Source organism: Hemiscyllium ocellatum, chromosome 12 (genome assembly GCF_020745735.1).
Source record: "Hemiscyllium ocellatum isolate sHemOce1 chromosome 12, sHemOce1.pat.X.cur, whole genome shotgun sequence".
Lineage (NCBI taxonomy): Eukaryota > Metazoa > Chordata > Chondrichthyes > Orectolobiformes > Hemiscylliidae > Hemiscyllium > Hemiscyllium ocellatum.
In genome coordinates, this window is record NC_083412.1 from 93761232 (window position 1) to 93783610 (window position 22379).

Sequence of the window (22379 nt, forward strand, 5' to 3'; positions counted from 1 at the left end):
CACCCTCTCTGAGACATCCTTGATCCTGGCACCAGGGAAGCAACACACCATTTTGAATTTTTGCTGGCCACAGAAACATCTGTCTGTACCTCGGACTAGAGAGTTCATAACAGAATTGATCTCTTGGAACCCGATGTACCCCTCATTACATTACAGCCAGTCTCAATACCAGAAACTTGGCTGTTTGTGCTACGTTCCCCTGAGAATCCATCATCCCCTACATTTTCCAAACTAGCATACTTGTTTGAAATGGGGATAGCCACAGAAGACTCCTGCACTGCCTGCCTACCTCTCTTACCTTTCCTGGGGTTAACCTACCTACGTGACTGTAGCTGAGACTTTCCCCCCTTCCTATAACTGTCACTCATTGGATCTCCTTGCTCTTGTAAATTCCTCCATTGCCTCTAACTATCTCTCCAATTGATCCATTCAATCTGAAAGGATTCACAAACAATAGTGTTTATTGCAGATATAATCCTCAGTAACACATAAATTCTCCCTAAACTCCCACGTCTGACAAGAAGAGCATATCACTCTACCAAAGGCCATTTTTGCTTCTTTCAATCTGCACACTCAGAGATTAGCATCGTCTTATTCCTCTATAAAACACTGCTCCAGGTTAAATTAATACTTATGGCTTATATTTTTAAGTTTAATCAAGAGACATATCTCAATAAAACATATAATCAAGAAAGAACCCACTCTACTCACTACTGCAGACTTACTGTAAGGCCACACTTAAAATATTCACTTATCTGTTTCTGTGCTGTGATCTCTCCCAAACAGGTTCCTCCAAGATTAGTTGTGAATTTCTCTGTTTGTTAATTTTCCCAGATGCACTCCGATGTCCAGCGATACCTGAATTCAACAGCAAAGGCAGTAATTGTGCAGGTTCACTGCTGTGTCAGTTAGGAGTGTGGGTTTCTTTCTCTAACTCTCTTTCTCTTGCACTGACCTCATCATGTGCTGCCTTTATCTGCCCTTCTCCCTTTTAAAACTGCTTTTGTTTTGACTTCCTTTTTCTCCAAAGTTCCAAAACAATGCAACAGCATATAAAACAGTAATTGCTGCTCCTGGAATTTGAGGAAAACACCTTCAACACCTAAAATACCTCTAAAAAGGTGCAGCTGTTACAGCCATAATTTTTTCCCGTTCTCCATCTTGGATTATCCAGAATCTTTTCTTTTAGTCAATGTGCAAGTAAAGCAAGTAATTGGGAAGGCAAATGGAATAGTGACTTTTATTACGAGGTGGATGAAGTATAAAGTGGATCAGCCTTGCTGCAACATTACAAGTGCCAGTTAGACAAGACATAGGATTACATATAGTCTCGATCTGGTTACTTAAGGAGAAAGATATTTGCATTTGAGCAAGTTAATGAATGGATCACTAAAGAAGTTTGGAGATGTGCTCAAACTTGTGCCGTTCCTAAGAAATATATCCAACTATTACAGAATAAGAGGAAGTGTGGTGAAGAGTAAGGGCTTTGAGCCAGAGTCAGATTACATCAAAGAGCAGCACAGATACCCCTTCTCTTTCTAACCATTGTGGACGTTTTAAATGAGTGAGTGTGATGGTAAGGGACACAATCAATGACATTTGCAAATGACATTGAGATATCGATTGCAGATGATATGAGAACTTGAAAATCGTCAGGAAAGCATTTTATGTCAGGGTTATGAGATCAGAATATCAAAGACTCCATTTATATCGGTTTGATCTAGAAACAGGATTAGAGTGAAGCTGTAAAGTTTATAAGTGAAGACTTGGAGAAAGTGGGTTCAGTGGTGTCAGATGATGAAAGCATTGAAAAGATAATTAAGCAACAGATTAGCAGTGATTGTATACATTGGAAGCTGCTGCAGTAGTGTGTGCTGCGATACAAAAGTATCACTGAAACCAAAAAGATGAACCTACAAGATACTTGTGAGGCTTACCACATTAACTAGTCTAGAAACTTGGGCATCAAGGAAGGAAGGAATACCTACTGGATATTAATGAAAGAGGGATGCTGGGATGGATGTGTGGAGAAATGAGAAACAACAAAACCAGGAATCGTACATAAAGTTTCACTGAAGGTTGTGGTAACATCAAAGATAGTAGGCGAGCAGAGACTGAAACCGTCTTGCCATTTATTGAGGAGAGAGCGGACATGTAATAATCAACATTATCTGATTCGAAGAGAGATGATGAAGGCAGTGGTAATGATGGAGGAAGAGTAGACGATATTGGAAGAGGTGAAGGTGATGATGGAGGCAGTGTTGGAGAAGGTGGTGGTGACAGAGGAGGAGATAGTGAGAAAGGAGGAGATAGAGGACATGGTGATGACAGAGGGGGGAGCGGATAATGGAGGAGGAAGTGATGATGTTGGGGTGATGGAGGCGGAGATGATGTCGTGGTAATGCAGGGGTGATGATGTCGAGGTGATGGAGGAGGACATGATGTCGGGGTGATGGAGGGGAAGATGATGTCGGGGTGATGGAGGGGGAGATGATGTCGGGATGATGGAGGGGGAGATGATGTTGAGGTGATGGAGGAAGAGATGATGTCGGGGTGATGGAGGGGGAGATGATGTCGGGATGATGGAGGGGGAGATGATGTTGAGGTGATGTTGGGGTGACAGAGGAGGAGATGACGGTGTTGGGGAGATGGAGGTGATGGTGAGGGATGGAGGAGGAGATGGAGGTGTAGATAATGTTAGGGTGATGGACGAGGATGGGGAAATGGCAGCTGCGTGGGGGAGGGGAGATGGGAAAAGGAATAAATGAAACTTGCATGAGAAGCATGTCAACAAATATTCATGTAGTTGATTGCTGGGATGCAGGGTTTGTCTGATGAGAAAAAGGTTAAGTGTTTTAATCGGTATCCATTGGAGTTTCGAAGAATGAGAAGTAATCTGACTGATATACCGAAGATCCTGAGGGAGCCTGAAAGGTGGATGCTAGGAGAACGTTTCTCCTCCTGATGAATCTACATCTAGTGGGCATGGTTTCAGATGATGGGTGACACATTTAAACAGGAGATGAGGAAGAATTTCTTCTCTGTAACATTAATAATAAACGGCTGCCGTGCACACCTGTGGCTAAGGGGAAACGATGCTTTGTAGCTCTCCCACCGGCCTATCCTTGTAGTACACTGTCTTTCCCCATCAGCTGAAGGGACAGAACAGTCTGTTATTCACATAGATTCATCCAGATGGCTAAACAGAATTGATCACCAGATCATTCAGCCTGGTGCTTCACACAAATCTCATCATTACCTCACACTAGCCTGTCCCTCTCGTCCTTATGTGCTTAACAAGCTTCCCCTTAATGTATCTATGTTACTTTACTTCAATAACATCCTAGCAATCTCTGGGAAAAGAAGCTTCTCCTTAGTCGCTTTATGGACTTGGTAGTGACTGTACTTTATTGATGGTCTGTTATTCTGGCCTCCTGCACTTCTCTATGTGTATTATATTGACTTTCTTAACCTTGAAGACTTTCATCTGATCACCTTGGCCTTTTTCTACAGGAGGGGGTGATAGCATTCCCTCTCCAGCTTAATCAAAAAAGTGCTCATGGAAAGCAGAGGAAAAACAAGAAGCAGAATTTAATTTAACAGACGTTTCCCTTGACTTTTCTTCCTTGGAGAAGTATTCTGGAAATTAACCTTCAATCCCCCAGATGGAAGGGCCATTCTGAAAGGGTTGACAACACTTGCTTCTCACACTTGACTATCAAAGCAACAGAGATGTTTTTATAAAAAAACACACACAGAACATCAGAAGTTTTGTCATTACATCAAAAAATAGCCATAAATAAAACTTTATTCTTTCAGTTCCTTAACAAGCCTCATGACGTCATTTTCTGGGGGGAACAGAGGGGTTTGGGGGGGGTAGAGGGAATGCTGGGAAAGTCGGCACCCACACCTCCAAATATTATTGGCTGTCATTAAGAGTAATGGGGAAAGAATAAAATTCATCAGCTGGAACTGAGGTTCTTTTTTCTAAAAAAAAGTTGATAGCGTGGCGAGTTAACAGACTTACAGAAACCTGGTGGCAGGAGCAGGGATGCAAAAGATAAAGAGGGGTATCTCTTGCCTCAAAACGTCCCAATTCTTAATTTAAACATCAGTCTCTTTTCTTTCCTCTCTCGCTCCTCCAACGTCACCATTTCCTCCGACCAGGTCCAAAGCATCATGCACACTGAGCTGTGTCCACTGTCAGTCTTGCCGTTTAAAATTTCATTCATGGTAATAGACGCCTTGGTTGCGGTTAAGTTAATTTTTTATTTTATTTTTTTAAAAATGGGTAAAATCTATAGCAGCAGCAGCAAGCAAACTCTGTGACGGGAAGGCGAGGGTTATATCTCAGAACGGAAAGAACAAAAAAGACTTAAATGAAAGAAGTCCTTGTTGGTTGTAACGTGCTCCCCGAAAAAGAGAGAAGAAAAAAGATACTCTGTGTTTCTTTTCATCTGCCGTCTGCGGGGGTTCGACTGAGAGACGCCATCACACGAGCAAAGCGCTCACAAAGTTCGTGCGTGGAGAAGGAAGGGAGCTTCGGTGGTTCACGGAAAGCTTTGATCTCAGTCGAGCAGTCCAGCAGCTTTGGCAGGAAGTCGGTCAGCTTCTCTTGCAGGTTGGCTGTGAAAGGAAAATGAGAAAGGGAAAAGGTTATTCATTTTTCGACAAAATATGACACGGCTTCCCATTCAGTTTGCTCCCCATCAAGAGGCTCCCCCTAAGGACTCAGGTGAGCAGCACCACTGCAGGTCTGCTCAATACCAATCCTAAAACCCAAATCTGATGATTGTGCACTTTTCAATAACAACATTGTGCACTGATTGAGCATATATAACATGGTCAGACGTTCCAAGTTGCTTCGCCTACATGTGCACAATGTTCAGCACCATTCGCAACTCTTCAGATACAGAAGCAGTACACAGACAAATGCAATAAAGTCCAGGCTTTATTGACAAGTGACAAGTAATATTTGTGCTTCACAAATGCCAGACTATGACCAACGAGAGATTCTAACCATTGTCCCTTAACATTCACAATGGCATTGCCATCATCAAATCTACTACTGTCAACATCCTAGGGGTTACCACTGACCAGAGAATCAAATGGACTAACCACATAGATATATTGGTTATGAGAGCAGGTCAGAGACTAACAATCTTGCAGTGAGTAACTCACCTCCTCATTTGCCAAAATCTGTCTACCAAGTCAGATAGCATGATGGAACACTCCTCACTTTTGGGTTGCATGAAGCTCCAAGAAACTTGCCACCATCCAGGACAAAGCAGCCCGCTTGAAGGTACTACATCCATAATTTCCACTCCCTTCACGCCCAATATTCAGTAGCAGCAGGGCATGCTATAAGAGGCACTGCAGAAATTCACCGAAGATCCTTATACAGCACCTTCCAAACTCAAGACCACTTCCATCTAGAAGGACAAGGGCAGCAGATACATGGGAACACCATGGTCTGCAAGTTCCCCTCCCAGACACTCATCATCCTGACTTGGAAACATATCGCTGTTCCTTCAGTGTCACTGGGTCAAAATCCTGGAATTCCCTCCCTAATGGCATTGTGGGTCAACCCACAGCAGGTGGACTGCAGCGGTTTAAGAAGGCAGCTCACCACCACCTTCTCAAGGGCAACTTGGGAGGGGCAGTAAATGCTGGCCCAGCCAACACACTTGACATGAATGACTGAATACAAAAAACTTATTGGATTTCCAACTTAACCTGGCTCTGACCAGACCTCAGAGCTGAATCACTAACTCTCTCTACAGATGCTGCATGATCTGCTGAGTGATTCCAGCATTTTGTTCATTTGGCACTTCAATATTACCCCCAGCATGTTTGCTTCAGGTGGAGAGAGACTCCCATTCTACCCCTGCTTTCTAAACTGCCAGCACTATTACCACTGGTCTCTGAAATAGATAGTTGTGGTTAAGTTCCATTGTAACAATTTCGTATTGGATCCAGGCAGACAGTGTTTTGACTGACCTGTTAAATCTAGGCTTCCTCTAAATTTTCTGTCTATTCCAAAGAAAGATGTTAACAAAAAAAAAAGCCAGGAACAAGGCTGGAATATTTGACCCTTGTAGGCCATTCAATCAGATGACCAAAAGCTTTCTAGTTCTATGCCATATCCAGTGATTCATAAAAATCAATTAACCTTTAATAAACTGAACAACTGACCATCCACAACTCTCTGGGGTAGAGAATTACCAAGATTTATTGTCCTTCACATGAAGAAATTTCTGCTCACTTGAGTCCTAAATGGTGAAACCTTGTCTTACTTCTATGACCCTCTAGTTCTAGTTTCTCCAACCTCTCAGCTATTACCCTATCAAACTGAGAATTTTACACGGTCCCTAAACCACTGACCCCATTCCTCTCCCCGTCCACCATCTCAGATGAAACTAGACCTTTGGAAACGTGATGGGATATTTGACCCTGAGATAAATATCAGACCATGTTTTTGCTTCGTTGCTAAAACTGCCCATTTCCACCTCCATGACACAGTCCATGTCTGAGTTTACCTGCTTGCCTTCATGCCTTCAGACTCTCTGGACTCATCTCTTCCAACACCCTGCTGTGTCTGGTCTCCTTATTCCTCCGTCCATAAAGCGTAGTTTAGTTTATCCAAAACACTGCTGCCTATGACCACACGAGCACATCGCATTCAACCATCACCTGATCTTAAAAGTGGCTCCTGTTTGAGCAAGGCCTCAATTTTACAATTCTCATCCTTATTCTCAAATTCCTCCACCACCTTGCCCCTCCACATCTCTGTTATCTTAGCTAGTCACACAAGTCGCAGGGATAGCTGAGCTAATTTGATGCTGGCTTCTTGAAGATGCCCAAATTTAATCATTTCATCCCTAGTGGCCGTGCCTTCAGTTAGCTAGGCCTTAAACTCTGGAATTCGATCCCTAAACAATTTCACCTTGCTCTCACCAGTTGAGACACTCATTAAAATTTACCTCTTTCATTAAACTTTTCATCACCTGACCTTATTTCCATATGGCTCAAAGCCATATATTGTTTCAGAATCCTCCTGTGAAATATCTTGACATGTAAAGGCACGTGCTGTTTCCATCAGAAAACATCCTATGATTCTAAACTTCAGAGAGTTATAGACCCATTGTTTTCAGGTTCTCCTTATCATAGAATCCTTACATTGTGGAAGCTGGCCATTCAGCCCATCGAGTCCACACTGCGCTCTGAAAAACATCCTATCCAGACCCACACCCTATCCTATCACTGTAACTCTATATTTTCCATGGCTAAATTGCCCAGCCTGCACATCCCTGGACACTACAGGCAATTTAGCATGGCCAATCCACCTAACTTGTACATCTCTGGACTGTGGGGACAAACCCACGCAGACACTTTGAGAATGTACAAACTCCACAAAGACAGTTGCCAAGGGTGGAATCGAACCCAGGCCCCTGGTGCTGTCAGGCATCAGTGCTAATCAATGAGCCAACAGGCCACCCAAATACTCTTATTGGATAGCAATCTGAACCCAAGAATCCATTTTATTTTAGGTTCTCCAAATCAAGTACTCCTTTCCTAATCAGAAGATTCTCAAAAGTGACCAACCTTATCTTACATCTCAATTAATATCACTAGAAGCAATGCAGCCATTTGTGAAAAGGTTCTGTGTTTACTGTACCAACCACATTTAAAAAGTTCTTTACTGGTCGTCAAATAAGTTGGGACTTCTCAATATGTGATAGACACTAGAGAAATACAAGTCTCTCTCTTAAACATTAGCAACAAAGTATTTATTTCAAAATAAGGTCAGAATGTCTGGCTTTAACCAAGAGGTGTAAATACCTCTGCTCACTTTGGGTTCCCCTGCATACTAACCACTTCATCAGTTGATTACATTTGATCACGGTGGCACAGTGGCTAGCACTGCTGCCTCACAGCGCCATAGACCTGGGTTCAATTCCTGCCTCAGGCAACCGTGTGGAGTTTGCACATTCTCCCAGTGTCTGTGTGGGTTTCCTCCAGGTGCTCCAGTTTCCTCCCACAGTCCAAAGATATGCAGGTTAGGTGAAGTGGCTGCGCTAAATTGCTGTAGTGTTAGGTGAAGGGGTAAATGTAGGGGAATGGGTCCACGTGGGTTGCTCTTCGGAGGGTCGGTGTGGACTTGTTGGGCCGAAGGACCCGTTTCCACACTGCAAGTAATCTAATCTAATCATGATTCCCATGAGTGGGTCTAGACCACTTCCTGCTGTCAGAATCTTTCAGTAATATTTATAATTGTTCACTTCTATGTTAAATCCTTGAAACCCTTGAGGGAAGGCCCCCTTCCCTCTTTCAGTTCCATATCCTTTGCTATTTATCATCATTTGAGTGCAGTTTACACTCACTGCTCTGCAACACATATAACAATCCTATATTCTTTGCACCTTGAGATTACTGAGATTAATTTTGCCTTCTTTGTCTTCCTACAGACTGAAGATTTTATTACCCATGACTTATACTTCTGATTACTTGCAAATAGCAGATCAGTCAGCAGTAAATAGCATGCCTCACAAACACCACAATGTCTGGGCAATGAACTTGCCCATAATTGCGGACAAGGGCAAGATTTGCTTTAATATATAAAAATTTAGTAATATTTTAAAAACAGAAAATAAAATAATGCTGTTGGCCTTTATGGCTTCCTTTATGAGAAGTGCTCTCGAATCTTTACAATACATTGAGAATCTCAACTATTTTAATCGTTAGGAATTGGTTAGGAAAGCTTTCTATTTCAAAACACTGTTAGGATAGTGCTAAAAATGGACTATCAATTTTCAACTGTTATCTGATTTTTCATACCTGAGGCTTTTCATGGATTGTAAAATGTTTTTAAAAGAGGTGCAAACATTGATTCAAGATGGTTGCAGCAAGGAGTGACTACAACTGCAGCAGTTTGTGAAACCATCACTAAATAGCATCAAATGTGAACTTAAATTATCCAGCCATTTAAGGTTTGATTTATACCTTTCTGGAAATTTCACAGATTGGGATGGAAGTTCCCTGCAGATTATCCAGTTTGGGAAAACCAATGCAGTTAGACATGGGAATACACAAAGGAGCTGTATTTCAGGCAACAGCTTTTGTGGCAGAGCAGAGAGAAGAAAATAGATTCATTACAGTAAAACTATAAAGATCGATCTTTCTCTTTGCCTCTATGACACAGCACATAGTAATTCAACACACATTTCAGCAAAGGCCAAACGGAATCTCATTTGCAATGTCTTCTGAGGGTATAGATAGCTTCTTCCTACCTCGGCAAATTCCTTTTATGGAAGTATGACATACGTCCTAATGTGGAAGTATAGAAGTTTTAGGATAGCTGCCAGTTTAAAGTTTGAGCCATCCAAAACAGGCTGAGACATAATTTTAATTGGACCATCAAGAAAGACTCAAACAATAGCATAGTGAGAGCTCTAGGTAAAAGAGAGTTTGAGAAAGGACTTTCAGAAACCAGCTACAGTTCTGCAATCTGCAAATGCTGTTATGACAGTGAGCATCAGGAAGTCTTGTACAAGCAACCTCCAACATTCAATTCCTGAAACCATTATAGCTACAGAATCTGATTTCAAGTTTTCAAATCCCTTCACCCTGGAAAGAAAAATCTTCAAACAAGTAAAAGTATTAGACTGGTCTTAACCTCATCTTTGCATTTATCTTTTATCCATATCTAACTTAATCTTGGAAACTGTATTTCTGCAACTAGTTTTCCATTTTGTTTTACTTAGCACCTTTCAGAAATAGTTGTATAATAAATTAACCTTTGACTTATTTTATTAGATTAGATTCCCTACAGTGTGGAAACAGACCCTTCAGCCCCACAAATCCATACTGACCCTCTGAAGAGTAACCCATCCAGACCCATTTTCCCTCTGACTAATGCACCTAATACTATGGACGTGGCCAACTTACCTGACCTGTACATCTTTGGACTGTGGCTGGAAACGGGAGCACCAGCTGGAAACCCACACAGACACGGGAAGAATGTGCAAACTCCACACGAACAGTCGCTTGGGGTTGGAATTGAACCCAGGTCACTGGCGCTGTGAGGCAGCAGTGCTAACGACTGAGGCACCATGCCACCCCAAATCATTTAAGCTATAGTTTTGCTGCTGGTAGTTGTTAGATTGGAATACTCAAAAATTTAAAGAGCTATAAAATTCACACTTCATGGGTCACAATGCAGGAACTCCCTCATGTAGTTCTGTCATTATTAACTAGATTTCTTAAAATGCACATCCAAATGTTTTTCTGAAAGTCCTAAGTCTGATTCTTTTATTCTTTCAGATCTTAACAACCTTTTGGGTGGGAAATATTTTCATTTCCCTTCTAATTCCTTCAACAATTAGTTTAAATTTTGACCCATGGCTTCTAACCCACTTCCTAATGAAAACAGTTGGCTACTCATTCATCAAATTCCCATTTTGCTTTAAACACTTGAATTTGAGTCTCCCCCAACCTTTTTTTTTAAAAAAAAACTTCTTTTCATCCTCTGCAATCCTCTCTTCACTATCATCTTATTAAAAATATACTTTTCCTTATATTGCAACTTTACTAACCACTATCGATAGAAACAAAATTGACATTCACATACTATTTGTAATGTATTTTGCTAATTAGGTCATGTAGGCGATGCAGATTACATGGCATATATGGCACAGAATGAGGCCACTTGGCCCATCTAGTTCATACTAATGTTAATACTCTGCTTTTTTCTTGTTTAAATCTATCACAAACATCCTCTATTCCTACTTCCACCACGTATTTGTTTAGCTTTCACTGAAACACATTTATATGCTTCCTTCAGCTACTCCCTGTTTCGGGACGTCCATACTCTCACCACACTCAGTAAAGAAGTTTCTTCTGAATTTGGTGACTATCTTGTATTGATGGCCTCTTCCCCACAAGTGGAATTTTCTCTGTATCCACCCTGTCTAAACACTTCATCATTTTAAAGGAATCTAGTAGGTCCACCCTCAGCTGCCTTTTTCCCAAGAGAGGAGCCATCCACCCTATCAATCCTTTCCTGATTTATATAACCATGCAATTCTGGCATTATCCTTGTAAATTTCTCTGCACCCTCTTCAGTGCTTCTATGTTCTTTTCATAATATGGCAACCAGAACTATAGGCAGTATGCTAAGTGGTATAACTAAGGTTCAGTACAGAATCGGTCCAACTTCCTTTCTTTACAGTTATACCCCTCCAGAAATAAAGCCGAGTATTTGGTTTGCTTACTTTCAGGCTTTGCTAGCAGGTAGTGCAACTTTTAATGATTAATATTGAAATGATACTACAGGTTTAAGAGGTGCATTTTGTCCTCTTTTTTGAAGAGACGTAGAGGTGTTGAGCAGTCCATGCAGACACACTAAAGTAAACAGCTTCTCAGGCCTTGGCTTTTTTTAAAAAGTTGGAACAATAGAAGCAGGCTGAATGGGTGTGTTAAAACCTCTCACAGAACCAGGATTTTTTGGTTTTTAGATTTTCACTTGTTGGGGTGTTGAAGGTGGGTTTGGAAGCTATGGTACATCTCTCCCTGCTACTCTCTCTCAGATTCTTCTTGATAGCTTTCCTCCTGGACTGGAAAATTGCCTGTGAGGTAATCTATTTTTTTTAACTTGCTTTTTTCCTAGAGTGTTTTTGTGGGATGTTACTATATGGGAACACTTCCTGTTTAGTCGTAAAATAATCTATTATTCTATTAAATTTGCCAAGACTTAAGATAGTCCAATTTATTCTTTCTTTTGTTGTATTTTAGTTATAGTGCATGAATAAAGTATGTTGCGTTTAATGTTGAGTAGTTTAGCCAGTCAAATAACATCTGGAACTTTACATTTAGCTGTAAAATAAGAAAAGGTTAAGCTATCATCTTAATATATTTTGAGGGACTTTGGTCTGATCCATACCAATATATTGTCCTCTGAAAGCCCTTCATTCCTTTACCTTAGATCTTCCAATAAATAAGTGACTCCCCTCATTCTTCCTATTGAGTCTTCCACAGACTGTTTATAACAGATCCCACTCTGATCTGTGTGTTGAATTAAGTATTTATTTATGTTCCAGAAAATACTCTTAGACAGCAGTTGGAGAAAAATGTTCATAGAATCCGTATAGTGCAGATACAGGTTATTCAATCCATTGAATCTGCACCGAATCTCCAAAGAGTATCCCACCCATCCCTCATCCACCCTATTCTCATAACCCCACATTTTGCATGGCTAATCCACCTACCCTGCATATTCCTGGATACCACAGGCAATTCAGCATGGTCAATCCACTAAACTGTACATCTTTGGATGGTGGGAGGAAACCAGAGCACCTGGAAGAAACCCACGCAGACATGGGGATAATGTGGAAACTCCACACCGACAGTGTGAAGGCTGGAATCAAACCCAAGACCATGGTGCTGTGAGGCAGCAGTGCTAACCACAAATATTTGTAATGCCTTGAGTAAAATCAGGTGTATTGAATGTTGACTGCGTCTTTTTTTTTTACTATTTTCACATCCTCAGAAAGGAAAGCCAAAGTTTCAGAAGATGATATGACTGCTCCCTCATTAGAAAGAGAAGACTGGCAGTGAGATTAACCAGCGAGTTACCATGCCTCAGGTAAAGTGTGAGGTTGAGAAGGTGGGTCTTCATGGCTACCTCAGCCAATACAGAATTCGGACCTGTGCTGGTGACATCACTCTGCATCACAAATCAGCCATTCAGGCAACTGAGCTAATCGATAGCCTGTGCAAAAATGCCCCAACCACAGTTTAAGCAGACCCTAATATGAGTCCAACACTAACACCTATTTTTCTAAATTCTATGTTTTGAAGTATAAAACCAAAGTTTTCATCTATTTTAATGTGCTACACACAAGGCTTTGCTGCTCCAGTTAACGAGTACCTACCTTCGCTGTTGTCTCCAAAGTAACTTGACATTATTTTGCAACATCCCCAAGGCCCTCTGAATTTGTACAAACCAGCTTTCCTTTCCGCTTGTTGTAAACCTGAAGACTTTGACATTGACTCCAGATTATGAATAATTCATAAAAGTGACAACCAACTGTGGTTTCCTGTGTTGATTATTCACACTATTCTTCACCTATTGCCAAGAATGGTGAGGGTGTTCAGCCCAACCAGTCTACAATGCTGTTCATCTTTCTGCAAAAGTAGTCCTGGTCCCCCGTCTCTGGTACATTGTTTCTTTATTTCTTGAGTTTCCTTTTTTCCTTCAACCTTTCTTACATGTTGACAAGCTCTCTGCTTCCATTGCTAAATGTCCTTTTGTGTTCCATAGCCTCACAACCTGCTGTTGAAAGAAGGATGTTTTTGCACATCTCCTATATTTGGTCTTACATCTGTGCTCCTTTGTTCTAGGTATTTTCAACATGAGAAATAAGACTGTGTCAATCTATAACCATCCCTTCAAAATAAATCGAAATACTCCTGTTCAAACATAAAAAAAGGGTTCGTTATAATGATAATTAACGATTATAACTTGCTTCAATTTAAGAAGTTTTTAAAAAATCTAGCTCAATATGTTTCAGTCTACTTCTGAACCTCTTGCATTTCTTTTTGTGACAATCTTCACATCTAGATAGCTCAATGGTCATTCAACAATCTATGTGGAGGTGAAGGCATGGTGGCAATGCTACTGGGTTAGCATTCCAAACTCTCAAACAAATGCTCTGGGGACAGGCATTCTAAGCCCATCATGGCAGATGGTGAAATTTGAATTCAACAGAAATCTGGAATACAAACAAGTCTAGTGGCAATCATTGTCATAGAAGACCAATTTAACATCCTTTAAGAAAGGACATCTGCCTAATTTACCTGATCTGGCTGACATGGGATTCCAAATCCAATGCAATGTAATTACAGATGAGCCATAAATGCTGGCCTGGCCAGTGCTGCCTGTATTCCATGTACGAATGAAGAAAAACTTACGTTCCATTTCTTGCCCCAAGTATGAACACCATCGGTTCCTCATGTCTTCTACAGCCACAATGTCTTTCTCTTCCATTTCATCCACCAATAACAGCGGCAGACAGGGAACGACCAACTCATTCATGGTGGTGAGTCCTTCCTCTACGTCCTGGTCATCTCCAGACTCAAACAGAGCCGCAGCATGCTCGTTCAATTTCTACCACAGCACGGCAAAGGAACATGTCAAATAGACAGAGTCATACAATACAGAGCAGGACTTTAGCCCATTGAGTCTGTGCTGACCTATCTACACAAATCTAATTTCCATGACCAGGCCCATTGCCTTGAATATTATAACATTTCAAGTGCTCATAATGTTTTAAAGGTTCGAGAGCGTGGTGCTGGAAAAGCACAGCAGGTCAGGCAGCATCTGAGGAACAGGTGAATCAACATTTCAGGCAAGAGCCCTTCATCAGGAGTGGGGTTTGTGAGCCAAGGGGCTAGGGAGATAAATGGGAGGAGGGGTGGGGGTAAGGTGGTTGAGTGTGAGATATGTAGATGAAGGTGTGGGTAACTGTGATAGGTTGGAGAGGAGGGTGGAGCGGATAGGTGGGAAGGAAAATGGACAGGTAGGACAGGTCATGAGGGGCAGTGCTGATTTGGAAGCTTGGAACTGGAATAAGGTGGGGGAGGGGTAAATGAGGAAACTGGTGAAATCCACATTGATGCTGTGTGGTTGGAGGGCCCAAAGGCGAAAGATGAGGCGTATTTCCTCCAGGCTTCAAATTGGGGTGTGGCGATGGAGGAGGCCCACAACCTGCATGTCATTGGAGGAGTGGGAGGGGGAGGGGGAGCTGAAGTATTTGGCCACGGGACAGTGGGGTTGTTTGGTGCGGGTGTCCCGGAGATGTTTTCTGAGGCGCTCAGCAAGTTGTCAAATTTCCACTCAAGTACTCTCTATTCCAGAGTCTCAAAACCTTTTGGATGAACATTATATCTCTCAAATCCCCAGTCTTACATGTTACCATAAAACATAATAAAATTTGAAGGGTCCATAAAATAAAGGGTCCACATAAATAGACTGGAGAAGTTGGTGTTATTATCCTTACACCAGAGAAGGACAAGAGAAGATTCAATTACAGGTTTCTAAATCCACAACAGGCTGCTCAGAACAGATCACAATAATCCAGATGAGGTAAATCCAAGGTTTTGCAAAAGCTCATCATTCCTTCCTTGCTTTAGTATCCAGGATCTCGTAACACCTATGTTCTCAATGTATCCTTCCCCCTTTAATGATTTTAACACACATGTTCTCAGCTCCCTCTATTCATTCAAATTTTGCCTTTTGCTTAATACTTAACTTGCTATTGCAATGAGTAGTTAAGGCATATAGAACTCTGAGTTCTTTATTCAGAGAGTAGTGAGGGTATGGAATGCTTTACCTGCAACAGTGGTAGATTTGCCAAGTTCAAGTGCATTTAAGTTGTCATTGGACAGGCATATGGACGTACATGGAATAGTGTAGGTGGGATGGGCTTCTGATTAGCATGAGAGGGCGGCGTAGCTGGTGTAGGAGGGATGCTTCAGATATGTAGATAATTGGGATGCCTTCTGGAGAAGGTGGGACCTGTACAAGAAGGACGGGTTGCATCTGAACTGGAAGGGGACCAATGTCCTGGGTGGAAGGTTTGCTCGAGTAGTTCGAGAGGGTATAAACGAGTATTGCGGGGGGAGGAGGGGGGTGGTGGGTGGGAACCTGAGCTGTATACCGGAGGTGAGAGTTGATGCAGATGAGGCAATAACAAAAGGTAGATCAGCTAGTGGGAAGGATTTTCCTGGGAAGGAACCAAGGGATCAGTTAAAGTGTGTTTGCTTTAACGCAAGGAGTATCAGGAATAAAAGTGATGAACTTAGGGCATGGATCAGTACCTGGTGCTATGATGTTGTGGCCATAACAGAGACATGGGTTTCTCAGGGGCAGGAATGGTTGGCTGGATGTACCAGGGTTTAGAGCATTTAAAAAGATTGGAGGGGGGGCGGGGGGGGGGGGGAGGGCATAGCACTACTAATCAGAGAGGGTATCACAGCTACAGAAGCTTCCATTGTCGAGGAAGATCTGCCTACCGAGTCAGTATGGGCGGAAATTAGGAACAGCAAGGGAGCAGTCACCTTGTTAGGGGTTTACTATTGGCCCCCCAATAGCAGCAGGGAGATGGAAGAAAGCATAGGTCGGCAGATTTTGGAAAAGTGTGGATGTAGTAGGGTTGTTGTAATGGGTGACTTTAACTTTCCCATTATTGATTAGAACTTCCTTTGAGCAGAAGATTTGAATGGAGTTGTTTTTGTAAGGTGTGTTCAGGAGAGTTTCCTAACTCAGTACATTGACAGGCCGATGAGGGGAGAGGCCATTCTAGACTTGGTGCTCGGAAACAAGCCGGGGCAGGTATCAGATCTTGTGGTGGGAGAGCATTTTGATAATAGTGACCACAACTGCCTCACATTCTACATAGCTATGGAGATGGGGAGGATTAGGCAAAATGGGAGGATATTTCATTGGGGAAGAGGAAACTATGATGCGATTAGACATGAGTTAGGAAGCATGGACTGGGAGCAATTGTTCTAAGGTAAAGGCACTATAGACATGAGGAGACTGTTTAAGGAACAGTTGTTGTGAGTGATGAATAAATACGTCTCTCTGAGACAGGCAAGAAGGGGTAAGGTAAAGGAACCTTGGATGACGAGAGCGCTGGAGCTTCTTGTCAAAAGGAAGAAGGCAGCTTACATAAGGTAGAGGAAGCTAGGGTCAAGCTCAGCTCTACAGGATTACAGGCAGGTGAGGAAAGAGCTCAAAAATGGTCTGAGGAGAGCCAGGAGGGGGCACGAAAAAGAACGGATTAGGGAGACACAAAGATATTTTATACTTATGTGAGGAATAAGAGAATGGTCAAAGAAAGAGTAGGGCCGATCAGGGATAGCATTGGGAACTTGTGTGTGGAGTCTGAGGAGGTGGGGAAATCTTAAATGAGTTTTTTTGCTTCTGTCTTTACGAAAGAAACAAACGTTGTAATGAATGAAACCTTTGAAGAGCAGTTGTGCATGCTGGAACGGATAGAGACAGAGGAAGCTGATGTGCTGAAAATTTTGTCAAACATTAAGATTGACAAGTCTCCAGGCCCGGACCAGATTTGTCCTCGGCTGCTTTGGGAAACGAGAAATGCAATTGCTTCGCCGCTTGCGAAGATCTTTGCATCCTCGCTCTCCACTGGAGTCATACCTGAGGACTGGAGAGAGGCAAATGTAATTCCCCTCTTCAAGAAAGGAAATAGGAAAATCCCCGCCAATTATAGACCAGTAAGTCTCACGTCTGTCGTCTGCAAGGTGTTAGAAAGGGTTCTGAGGGATAGGATTTAAGACCATCTGGAAGAGCATGGCTTGATTAAATGCAGTCAACACAGCTTTGTGAGGGCCAGGTCATGCCTCACAACCTTATCGAGTTCTTTGAGGATGTGACTAGAAAAGTTGATGAGGGTGGAGCTGTGGATGTGGTGTATATGGACTTCAGCAAGGCATTTGATAAGGTTCCCCATGGTAGGCTCATTTAGAAGGTCAGGAGAAATGGGATACAGAGGAACTTAGCTGTCTGGATACAGAATTGGCTGGCCAACGGAAGACAGTGAGTGGTAGTAGAAGGAAAATATTCTGCCTGGAAGTCAGTAGTGAGTGGTGTTCCACAGGGCTCTGTCCTTGGGCCTCTACTGTTTGTAATTTTTATTAATGATTTGGATGAGGGGATTGAAGGATGGGTCAGCAAGTTTGCAGACGACACAAAGGTTGGAGGTGTCATTGACAATATAGAGGGCTGTTGTAGGCTGCAGCGGGACATTGACAGGATGCAGAGATGGACTGAGAGGTGGCAGATGGAGTTCAACCTGGATAAATGCAAGGTGATGCATTTTGGAAGGTCGAATTTGAAAGCTGAGTACAGGATTAAAGGATAAGATTCTTGACAGTGTGGAGGAACAGAGGGATCTTGGTGTGCAGGTACATAGATCCCTTAAAATGGCCACCCAAGTGGACAGGGTTGTTAAGAAAGCATATGGTGTTTTGGCTTTCATTAACAGGGGTATTGAGTTTAAGAGTCATGAGATCTTGTTGCAGCTCTATAAAACTTTGGTTAGACTGCACTTGGAATACTGCGTCCAGTTCTGGTTGCCCTATTATAGGAAAGATGTGGATGCTTTGGAGAGGGTTCAGAGGAGGTTTACCAGGATGCTGCCTGGACTGGAGGGCTTACTTTATGAAGAGAGGTTGACTGAGCTCGGGACTTTTTTCATTGGAGAAAAGGAGGCGGAGAGGGGACCTAATTGAGGTATACAAGGTAATGAGAGGCATAGATAGAGTCGATAGCCAGAGACTATTTCCCAGGGCAGAAATGGCTAACACGATAGGTCATAGTTTTAAGCTGGTTGGAGGAAAGTATAGAGGGGATGTCAGAGGTGGGTCCTTTACAAAGAGAGTTGTGACAGCATGGAATGCGTTGCCAGCAGCAGTTATGGAAGCAAGGTCATTGGGGATTTTTAAGAGACTACTGGACATGCATATGGTCACAGAAATTTGAGGGTGCATACATGAGGATCAGTGGTCGGCACAACATCGTGGGCTGAAGGGCCTGTTCTGTGCTGTACTGTTCTATGTTACATAAAAAAAAGCTTGAGAAGTATTTGAGGGAAAGGGGAGCAGGATTAAATTGAAAATTGTGGGAGAAAGTTTGCATGAAATATAAATACCAGAGACCAGTTGACTTGGCTGTTTCTGTGTTGCAAATTCGACGTTGTGAATTCCATGTAGCAGATCTATATTTTAAAATGTGTAATGACATGTAACTTCTTAAAATATTTGTTATATATTGAAACTCCTCATATTCTCTTTTTCTTTTCTGTTTTTTGACTCATGGAATGCTAACTTAATACCAATCAAAAGGAGCGTCATGGCGTTTGTCCCCTCAGTAAAAACTGGATTAAGATCTCTCAAACTCAACACGTGCAGAACCATTTCAGCCAACAAAAAGGTACATCTGTCCCGTGAGTCACATTGTTCAAGTACTGACAGAGCAATGCCTAGGCTAATTCTGTAGACTGCAGTAACGACACTGGCATATGTTTTGAAAAAAATATAAATGGGTAAGCCACACTTGTCAGATTTGTTTTTGTCTGCCCATTGAATGAAAGACAGTGAACCATGGAGCATGCTGCTTATTCTCAGATTTTACAGCAGACACCAAGTTTCCCTAAGTTACATGGTGTATTAATAAAACAGCAACATTACATTTTGACTCGTGTCTCATTGTCTGGAGGCTAACTGTCAGAATTCTTTAATTATGCATTGCTCTTTTTGAACTGTACTTACCAGTAAACACTCGCGCCTGTAGTGTGACATTAACTCTTCATCGTGCCCTCTGTAAATCCCTTTGGACAGCAGCTCTTTGTTATATTGGTAAGCATGGATAAGGTACATCAAGGCTTCATTGTAACTGAAAAAGACCCACAGGCTCTTCAGCACATCAGGTAACACACATGCTGCAGTCTGAACCATGCACAAGAACAACGGGCATTGGAACATCATCTGTGAACAGCACACTAGTGTTCGTAGACTGGCAAGTTCCTTCATTGTCACACAATCTAATTCCTGGAATTCTTCCCTGACAGTATTGTGGTGTATCTAAAGCAAGCGGACTACTGCAGTTCAAGATGGCGACACAACTTTCTCGGGGGCAACAAGTTTGCTCTGCAATTGCACTTGTAAATCAGGGATGAATGATTTATAAGGTGGTTAAAGGACTGGGGTGGCAGAGACATGTTAGACATCCTCAGAACAGAGAATTAAAATTAAAAACAGCAAAGCAACAGTCATGAACAAGATAACTGCGCAAAAGAGTTAAACGTGTACAGCTGGACTTATCTGTAGTGAGAAAGTCACAAATTCCTAACTATAATTTCCCAAAGTGTGTTCAATTCAGGAATCGTTTCTTTTAACTGGAAATTCATGTATGTCATAGAATCCTTATAGCGTGGAAGCAGATCTTTCAGTCCATCAAGTCCGCAACAATCCTCCAAACAGCATCACGCCCAAATCGGCCTCCCTTAACCCCACATTTCCAATGGCTAATCCACCTAACCTACACATCAATGGACACTATGGACAATTTAGCGTGACCAATCCACCTAACCTACACATCCTTGGTCACTATGGGAAATTTAGCATGGCCAATCCACCTAACCTACACATCCCTGGTCACTATGGGCAATTTAGCATGGCCAATCCATCTAACCTACACATCCCTGGTCACTATGGGCAATTTAGTGTGGCCAATCCACCTAACCTACACATCCTTGGTCACTATGGGAAATTTAGCAAGGCCTGACTTGCACATCTTTGGATTTTGGGAAGATATCAGAGGAGATGGAGGAAATCCAGGCAGACAGGGCAGGATGGTGAATGGTGGAATTGAACCTGGGTCCCTGGTGCTGTGAGGCAGCGCTGCTAACCACTAAGACACTGTTGTTTAAGAAAATTAAGGGACAGAAAACAAAGTTTTATAGACCAGTTAGACTAATTGAAATTCTCAGGAAATCACCAGTGTTTCATGAGGATACAGTGATTGAAATCTTGAAATTTTCCAGATGATCAGAGGCAGCCAATTTGACAAACTTGACTGTTTATAAATGGTAACTGAAGCAGTGGTCAGGGACATGCCTACGGAAATGTTTATATTGAATTTCAGAAGGCATTTGATCATAAGAGACTGTTAGATAAAGTTGAAGCTCATGGCGTGCATAGAAATTAGTTGGGTGACAGGAGACTGAGGGTAGGGATATTGGGCCTTAACTATTCATTATACAGTAGCAAACTTAGGAAATCAGATAGAATGCCCATATACTGCTGTACCGCTGAAGCTTGATTTAGTGGCATTGTATTTTCTTTTATTTGTTCATTTGTGGAATGTGGGTATCGCTGGATTGGCCAGCATTTAATGCCCGTCCCTAGTAGCCCTTAAGAAGGTGGTGGAGAGCTGCCTTCCTGAACCACTGCAGCCCACCTGCTATGGGTTGACCAATAATGCCCTTAGGGAGGGAATTCCAGGATTTTGATCCAGCGATAGTGATGTATTTCTAAGTCAGGATGGTGAGTGGCTTGAAGGGGAACTTGCAGGGAGAGGGTGGTGTTCCCATGAATCTGTTTGTGGGTTTGGAAGGTGCTGTCTGAGGAACTTTGGTGAATTTCTGCAGCGCATTTTGTAGATAGCTACTGAGTGTTGGTGGTGGAGGGAATGGATCTTTTGGATTTAGTGCCAATTAAGCTGGCTGCTTTGTCTTGGAATGGAAGGTTAACATTACAAAGAAATATTATGGGTAAAACTGGGGCATATGGATTTCAATGTTGGGAAGTATATGGTCATTCATTTTTGACTTAAGAAGAAAGGAACACAATACTTTCAATATGAAAGAATGTTGATACCTGTATCAAATGTTGGTCCAGCCAGTGACACCCATATCCCATGAATGAATTTTTAAATAAAGTCCTCCTGTCCCTTTTGAGTTTCATATATTTATTTTAAAAATTTCCTTCTTAGAAGTGTCTGTTCACTTCATATGTTGAAGATATTCAATCCATTCTGCTTCTCCAAATACTTGTGCCCACTTAGTCCTGTTAAGTTCACTTGTGCCCTCTCTCAGACATCTATACCCTTTAATATGGAGACCAGAACTGCTCACAGTACTCGGAATGCGATCTAACCACAGTTCTGACCAGCTTTACCAAGAGAATTCGATTACATTCCCCTAGAAGTGTTAGGGATGCTGTGTCTCCAATGCCATGGTACTGGGGAAGAGGGCAAGATTGGGGAAGGCAAAACCTCGAGCTCTTCCTCCTGCATTGGCCCTGTCTGCTACACCAATCCCCACCACTGAAACACATCAGGCCTCCTCCTCCTTCCCAAAGTCAAACAGACTGTCACCACTCACAGCTGATTAATGGGGCATTCGGACAAGATTCCAAAGCCGATGGAACTGCAACTGACAAGAATTCAGTGCACTGAGAGCAAAGGGAAGGGAAAACTGAACAAGGGATTCTTTCTTCTTTTAAATGGGCCAAGTCATCATCTAAGAAAAATCTTGGTGGACTAACTTGACAGCTGTGAACACACAGGGCTGTTTCTGGGAACAGTGTCAAAGATGCAATCTAGAATGCTTCTTTGAAACCATTTCAAAAGTGCAGGCATCACAAAAATACCTTCAGCAATATAATGAGAAGGCTTTGCCGCTGATCGCGTCTCCCCTCGCTGTCATCCCAAACAACCAAACACTGTAAACAGGTCTATTCCCCCCCCTCCCCACCGTCCCATGTCTGATTTCAATCCAAGCTCTTGGGGG

General features: G+C 42.3%; 1 protein-coding gene across 2 annotated transcripts in view; it reads right to left on the reverse strand.

Moving 5' to 3' along the window:
- Positions 1 to 3769: 3769 nt before the first annotated feature.
- Positions 3770 to 22379, reverse strand: part of usp25 (ubiquitin specific peptidase 25) — a 201810-nt gene continuing 183200 nt past the window's right edge. For both annotated transcript variants that reach the window (XM_060833849.1, XM_060833848.1), the window contains 3 exons: positions 19357 to 19480; positions 13972 to 14167; positions 3770 to 4626 (listed from right to left, as the gene is read on the reverse strand). In XM_060833849.1, coding sequence (XP_060689832.1) covers positions 4454 to 4626; positions 13972 to 14167; positions 19357 to 19480 — 493 coding nt within the window. In that variant the 3' untranslated portion in view covers positions 3770 to 4453. The remainder of the gene's footprint in view (positions 4627 to 13971; positions 14168 to 19356; positions 19481 to 22379) is intronic.